At 40.7% G+C, this 7901-nt stretch overlaps 1 protein-coding gene across 1 annotated transcript; it reads left to right on the top strand.

Moving 5' to 3' along the window:
* Positions 1–3098: 3098 nt before the first annotated feature.
* Positions 3099–7391, top strand: LOC138402905 (uncharacterized). Its single transcript, XM_069501434.1, has 5 exons — positions 3099–4456; positions 4940–5089; positions 5209–5488; positions 6188–6363; positions 6991–7391. The coding sequence occupies exons 1-5, from the start codon at positions 3229–3231 to the stop codon at positions 7389–7391; spliced, it is 2235 nt and encodes a 744-aa protein (XP_069357535.1). The 5' UTR covers positions 3099–3228.
* The last annotated feature ends 510 nt before the right edge of the window (positions 7392–7901 follow it).

Genomic DNA, 7901 nt, shown 5'->3' with positions numbered 1-7901 from the left:
AAGTACTGTAATACGGCCTTTAAAATGACACTTTCGGCTTGTAGAGCGTCTGGTCGCTGCTCTATCCTACCTATATGAACGTTTTGTCCGAACCTACTACACGACACCGCCCAGGTTGCTCTACAATCTGATTATCCTTCTCTAAAAGGTCGATGTACATTACCTTTCGGCTGCGTATTAATTTTACTTACCATTTTACATTCTCTACATTCCTAAAAAAGCCCCAAAACTTATTTATTAATATTTAATCCGATATCCCACAAAATGAGCAATTACTGTAAAACGCCTTTCTTGCACTGATCTACCAATTTGTAAAAAAAAGAAAACTTACCGTATTTTAGAAAGAATGAAAACTACTTAGTTTATTCATCTTGTGCCTAAGGTACAAAGTTTTACAAGTTTAAATATTCCAATCTCACTTTCAGAAGCTATTGCGTTTATCGACTCAACGAGAAAAGGCAAGAAGGTAATGGTTTACAAACGATACGTTTATAACAAGGTCCGTTTGAGCAAGAGGGGCGAAGTCTGGCACTGTTCCTCCAAATCTTCACAGGAGTGCTCAGCTAAACTAATCCTGAAGAAGGAAGAAGGCTCCGTATTAGACGTTCAACCTGTGCATAGTCATACGCCGCCAGAGTTTTATGTGAACGAACATGGAGAATATAAAAGAAAACAATTATTAAAAAAGCGTTGAGTTAATTTTGCGCGGAAAACCATTAAAAAAAGTGTTGAGTTAATTTTGTACAGAAAAATCACTTAAAATAAGTGTTGAGGTGATTTTGTACAGGAAATCATTTTAATAAAGCGTTCGAGTTAATTTTGTACATGAAACCATTCATTAAAAAGTTTTGAGTAAATTTTGTGAAGAAAACCATTTTCGAATAGTGTTGAATTTTTTGTATCATCAAATATAATATAGTCATGTAAAAAGATAATTGAACGGATAGAATTGAGGAAGCGATGTTAGTGAACTTTAAATGTCGTTTTATAAGATTATATTGCTGAGGATTTTCGCAATTAATAAACACAAATGGTTTCTCTGAAAATACAAAGTTTTATTTTAACACCCGTTTACTTTTACAATATTACAACAATCTATGAGAGTTACACTTTTATCTCACCTGAAATACAAAAGAAACGACATTTAAAGTTCACTAATATCGCTTCCTCAATTCAATCCGTTCAATTATCTTTTTACAAGTTTTGTAAATCAAAACAATCTAATTATCTTACGCCATTGCAAAAAATGTGTCACTCACTCCACCACAGACAACTTGATACACGCGCGAAGCGCGGCAAATTCAATTTCGATGAAATGTCATGTCATTACATAATTACTAGCGGATCACCGGCGTGTGCTACCATGCTAAAAAAAGAATGTGCCTAATGCTTTATGTTAGTGATGATTTTGAAAATGATTTTCATTTTCGCATCATTGCTTAATGAAACTGGTTTAGGGCACATCGATTAGCTGGTTTCAAAGTGTATAACGGACACAGGTAGAAACATTTTTTGTGTTTTATATGTTGAGATTAGACACGACACGACACTTTTTAAAATTCCTGTGGGAACTCTTCTATTTTCCTACTACTAATACCTTACTTATATTACGAGCTTCATAATTTACTCAGCTTTTTACTTTCACGAGCTCTTTAGACACCTGTTATACAAATCTCATTACAAACTTCTTTTCAGCTATATTTATTACATCTAGGAAAGGCAATAAACTACTGTATTACAAGTCATTCACTTACGCCAAGCACAACGGTGGAAGTGGAACGAATTGGTATTGCTCCTCCAGATGTTCGAGGAAGTGCTCAGCTAAAGTATACTTGGCTTACGATGGCGGCGATGGCACCGAACCCACTGTCATTGACATTCAAACCGTACATAACCATGTGGCGCCTAGTTTTCATGTTGATAAATACGGCGAGTTTATAAGGATATAATAAATTAATCGTCATGCTACGAGTATATATCAATATTTACGTATTTATATAAGGGGAAATTGACTATCAACGTACAGCTCAAACCGCGTTAAAATTGTCTAACGTCAAACGGGAATGTGAATGCGCTGTCAAATTATAATTGTAATAAATGTTGGAATGGAAAAAATTTCATTCTATTCCATCAGCCTGCTCTGTCGCGGCGTCACAAACGCGATAGATGCTCTAAAAGATAGAGGTTCGAGTCGAAGGTCAGAGCGACAGATTAATGTAATGCAAATGTAGAGAAAAACGTCATTCGAGCGCTGAACACAAACAGAGGCAGCCGTCAGTCAGGCAGATTGAAATGTAGCGTATATTATGTATTTTTTAATTTATTTTTATTTGTACCAAAAACATTTACAATAAAGAGAAAAGAGAGTGAAAGTGGACAGGAAAGCATTTATCTCTATGAGAGATCTCTACCAGTGACTCTTGGCAGTGCGAGAGGTTGTAGAGGGAGTAGAATATTATTTGTATTGAAATGTAATGAAAATTATGAAATTTCATTTAACTTCAAATTAAATTAAGTAACAGATGTTTAATAATAAATATAAATAAATGAATTCAATTTGTTTCTTTTCATGTCACAGTTATTTGGATTGATAAAAATCTAAAAGACTCCATCTTCCAGTAAAGTCCTATGATTACTGGAAGATGGAGTGATTATGAAGCCTTATGATAGGCTGTTAAAATTACATTACGGTTACCGTTAAACCGTCAATAAATGCAAAATGGGTCAAAACCTTGGACCAAAATTTTACTTTTTATCTACCTTAAGCAAGGAGGTTAGAATTTTAACTCGTGCATCCCACTTGCTTTTTGTTGATAGTCAAAGCTTAACCGGTAACCGTATCGTAACGCCTAAGTGTAAAGCCAGACGAGCGTGATTTTTTGAGTGGCCGTCGACGCGTCGGTCTGGATGCCCAGCAAAATTTAATTTGAACTGAAAATATGCGTTTGTCAACTCACAACATTTCGCTCGTCTGGCCTCACGCTAAGAAATTGTAGATTTCCGTTTATTAGCAAAAAACATGTTCTAGAGTCAACCCAGGTTAGCTGTAAAACTGTCAGATATGATTCGAGTTGCTAAAGTGATGTATAATAGTTTGCACTCGACGACAGTCAGTCAGTAATAAACTAGCTACGGAGCTATACGGTTGTGTTATTTCTTACGTACCAGCTACCTACCTACATATCATCTGGCGACGAGCGCCTTACCGACCCGCGTTGTGTTTCAAAAATGAATCAAACTAATTATCTCGGAAGTTTATCGCCGTTCGACTATAAAATCAACGAATGGGAAGTTTTTCATAGTCGGTTATCGCAGTTTATAAAGTTAAACAGCATTCCTGTCGCTAATCAAAGTGCAGTGTTGTTAACGTATTTGTCGGATGAATCATACCGTCTGGTTAGGAACCTAGTGCATCCGAAGAAGCTGGAAGAATGTACCTATAGTGAGCTAGTAGAAGTACTCAACAAGCATTTCACGCCAAAAAGGTCAACTTTCGCAGATAGGGCGAAATTCTATGAGGCGAGCAGAGCAGACGGCGAAGGTATCGAAGAATGGGCGGCGCGGCTCAGAGGTTTAGCCGTGTACTGCGACTTCGGCACGGAGTTAGACACGCTTTTGCGTGACCGTTTTGTTCTCGGCTTCAGGGCAGGGCCGGAGCGTGATAAACTCTTCGAATGCGACTCGAAGTGCCTGACTTTCGGACAAGCACTAGAAGTGGCGCAGAAGGCAGCTTGCGCGCGGCAGGCGCGCGTCATCGTAAAGGAGGAGCCTGTATTTCGCGTTGGCGAGCGTCGCAAGGCCGGCGGGGGCCAGAGCCAGGCTAAGGCTGGTCACGGACTCGAAGAAGGGTCACAGCGTTGTACCGTGTGTGGTTTTAAGTCTCACAGTGCGGAAAAGTGCAAGTTCCGAAATTTAAAGTGTAATCGGTGCGGTTTACGAGGCCATCTACAGAGGCTCTGTAAGAATAAAGGTGCTAATTTGCATAATATTGGTGCGGAATCTGACTCCGATTGCAAGGAGTGTGACCTTTTTAACATGAGGTATGTAGACTATTGTCCTATTAAGATAACGGTGAACATTAATGAGATCGAGTTACTTATGGAGTTAGATTCGGGATCAGGCGTTTCGGTGATTTCAGAAAGTCTGTATTTAAAATCTTTTGAAAAATTTAAGTTGTACGATTGTAATCTAAGTATGTGTGTTTACACTGGCCATAAAATTACGCCCCTGGGGTATTTTATCGGCAAAGTATCATATAAAGACAGGACCGAAAACGTACAATTTTATGTTATTAAAGATGGCGGGCCACCTTTGCTGGGCCGTGATTTTATGGCTAAGTTTGGAATTTATTTTGCGTTGTCTTATAACAATAAGGTAATTTGTAAGGATAAGCCTATTGATGATGTGCAGCGGCTATTAGAACAATATCCAGATATCTGGAAGGATGATTTAGGATGTTTAATAAATTTGAAGTGGAATTGCAGTTAAAAGAGGACGCAAAGCCGAAATTTTTCAAACCGCGATCCGTGCCCTTTGCTCTCAAAGATAAAGTTAGTGCAGAACTCGACAGACTTGTTAAATTAGGAATTCTAATACCGGTTAACCACTCGGAGTACGCGACACCTATAGTCCCAGTTCTGAAGGAAAACGGGAAGTTAAAGATCGCCGGTGATTATTCATGCACACTAAATAAGGACCTAAAGATAGATAAGTACCCCTTACCGAGAATAGAAGAGGTTTTTTCTAGACTAGGGGGGGGGAGAACATTATTCGAAGATCGATCTAAGTAACGCCTATAATCAATTTAAACTTTCCGAAACATCTCAAAAATTAACTACGATCAATACACACAAAGGTTTATTTGCCTATACTCGATTAGTGTATGGTTTAGCTAATGCACCGGCAATATTTCAAAAAGCAATGGAAACATTATTGTCAGGGTTGGAGGGAGTCAGCGTCTGGCTCGATGACGTATGTATAACAGGTCCGACGAAAGAAATACATTTGTCTAGGCTACATCAAGTCTTGGCAAAACTGCAAGACGCAGGCCTGCGGCTACAGAAAGACAAATGTGTTTTTTTTCAAAACAGTGTGACCTACTTAGGCTACGTTATCGATAAAGAGGTTTAAGAACGTGCCCGACAAAAGTTAAAGCGATAGTCGATGCACCTGCGCCTACCGACGTACTCGCAGTTAAACGTTTCCTAGGAGTCGTGAATTACTATAGGAATTTCATTCCGAGTGCGTCTGCCGTATTGAGCCCACTGCACGAACTGTTGCGTGCGGGCGCGGAGTGGCGGTGGGGCGAGGCGCAGCAAGCGGCATTCGAGCACGTAAAAAAGGAGCTAGCTAGCGACCGAGTGCTGGCACATTTCGATGCGAGCGCGCCGCTCGTCCTCACCGTGGACGCGGGCCCGTGCGGGCTGGGGGCGGTGCTGGCGCATCGTGACGCCGAGGGGCGCGAGCGTCCCATCGCGTTCGCGTCACGGTCCTTATCGCAGAGTGAAAAGAACTATAGCCAAATACAAAAGGAGGCAACGGCTATAGTTTTTGGGGTGAAATATTTTCACCAGTACTTGTACGGTCGTCAAGAACCGTTCATTTTGAAAACCGATCATCGGCCGTTACTTTCTATTTTCGGAAAAGAAAAGGGCATATCGGTCACGGCCGCCTTGCGCCTGCAAAGATATGCGGTAACCCTGTCCGCTTATAATTATATAGTGCAGTACATCGATGGCAAAAATAATCAGATAGCAGATTTCTTTTCTCGGTCACCCTTATCAGTTTCGGTAAATAGTGAGCGAGAGGACGATTGTTCTAAATACTTCCTCTTTTTCGAGTCGAATGTAGAACCGCTTTCGTTTAGTGACATTAGGCGCGCTACTGCGGCAGACAATGTACTGAAAACCGTAATGAAATATATGGTTAAAGGTTGGCCTAGGAAAATAAAATGTAAATCAATCCTACCGTATTTCCTTTGTAAGACTGATTTACAAGTTATCGATGGGTGCTTATTACGGGGGCATAGAATAATCATTCCGGAGGTTTTCAGAGAAAGAATGTTGAAAGAGTTGCATTCATCGCATTTCGGAATAATTAAAACTAAACATATGGCTCGAGGGAAAATGTGGTGGCCGAAGATCGACACACAAATTGAACGGTGGGTGAACTCGTGTCATACGTGCAGTGCGCTGCGCGGCGCACCGGCGCGCGCGCCCCCCTCCCCGTGGCCGCGGCCGCCCGGCCCGTGGCATCGTATTCACATAGACTACATGGCTATAGGGCAGTCTATATATTTAATCGTCATAGACGCATTTTCTAAATGGCTAGAATGTGTTTATATGGACCGCGGCACATCTACCAGTGCGCTTATTTTTAAACTGAAAGAAATGTTTAGTAGACTAGGGTCACCTGCGGTCCTGGTTTCCGACAACGATATAAAAATCTGCTCCGCGGAATTTCACACTTTTTGTCGTATGAATGGTATCCAATATCTTACTTCGCCGATTTACCATCCAGCTAGCAACGGACAGGCGGAGAATTCAGTTAAAACGTGTAAGAAAATGGTTAAATGTATTTTATCGGAAGAAAAATGTCAGAGACGTGTCCACGGAAAATTGTTAAGTTTTCTTTTTAACTATAGAAATACTGTCCATTGCGCTACAGGCGCCACGCCAGCTAAGCTGATGCTAGGTCGGGATTTAAGATCTAGGTTGGATTTGATTCTACCGCCTAGTAAAATTTTTGATAAACAGGACAAGTGTACATTAATGCCGAGTCGGATTTTCTATGTAGGCGAAACAGTATGGGCAAAATGGTTTATTGCAAGGAAAAGTAAATGGTGTTTGGGCATTGTAAAAAAAATTATAGGTAACCGAATGTTTGAAATTTACTTTGACGATTATAAAACTACTTGTAATAGACATTTAGACCAAATAAGGAAGTACAGGGGCTATGATGGTATTAGTATAAATGTGGATGATGGTTTAGAAATGCCGCATGACTCACTACCGGGCATCGTGCAACCATCACAATCGTCATCACAACCGCCGGTGTCTCCGTCGCAACACACGCAGCCCTCCGTCTCGGCACCGGCATCCCCTCCACCCCCGCCGATAACTGTGGTGGAAGAGGAGGAAGTGCAGGTAGCGACGGACGAGAATGTACCCAGTGTAGTGAACGTATCTGATAACGTTATGAGCCAAGGGGAAGGGGCTAGCACAGAGACGGCGGAGGTTGCGAAGGACGACGACACCCGACCGGCGGAACGTTGTGCGGATGCGCTAAATGTTGAAAATGATATACCAAGTAATCCGAGTAGTGCGGGCAACAGTCCAGTCGGTCGGTCAAAAAGGCCTAGGAAACCTGTAAATTATAAGCAGTATTTTTAAGTAGGTATATTCTAGGTAGGTTGTATTCTGTTATTAGATTTATAAGTAGATTTGATAAATTGTTCCAGGTTCCCAAATTAATGTTGGAGGGATGATGTATAATAGTTTGCACTCGACGACAGTCAGTCAGTAATAAACTAGCTACGGAGCTATACGGTTGTGTTATTTCTTACGTACCAGCTACCTACCTACATATCATAAAGACTGATGTGTATGTCAGTTATAACAGTTTTATTGCGCAACCTTCATCAACACGAACCAATTTTGCCGAAAATGCGCCAACCCTAAGAGCACTCACCTTGCTCAATGGTCTGATTGCTCAGCACCAACAATTAGATGTATTTAATATTAGTATATGTGAATTTAATAAAGTATGTATATGTAACTTCTGACTCGGTATGCGATTTGGCGTTGCTGTAAGCATACCGAGGATATTGTTCAATAAATCAAATCAAATCTATAGGCTCTACAAACAATTTGTGCTAATTCTATTCTACACACATCTCTAGA

The sequence above is a fragment of the Maniola hyperantus genome, chromosome 10 (assembly GCF_902806685.2).
Source record: "Maniola hyperantus chromosome 10, iAphHyp1.2, whole genome shotgun sequence".
Classification (NCBI taxonomy): Eukaryota; Metazoa; Arthropoda; class Insecta; order Lepidoptera; family Nymphalidae; genus Maniola; species Maniola hyperantus.
Note: the sequence above shows the minus strand (reverse complement) of the source record. Positions and strands in the feature narration are given on the sequence as shown.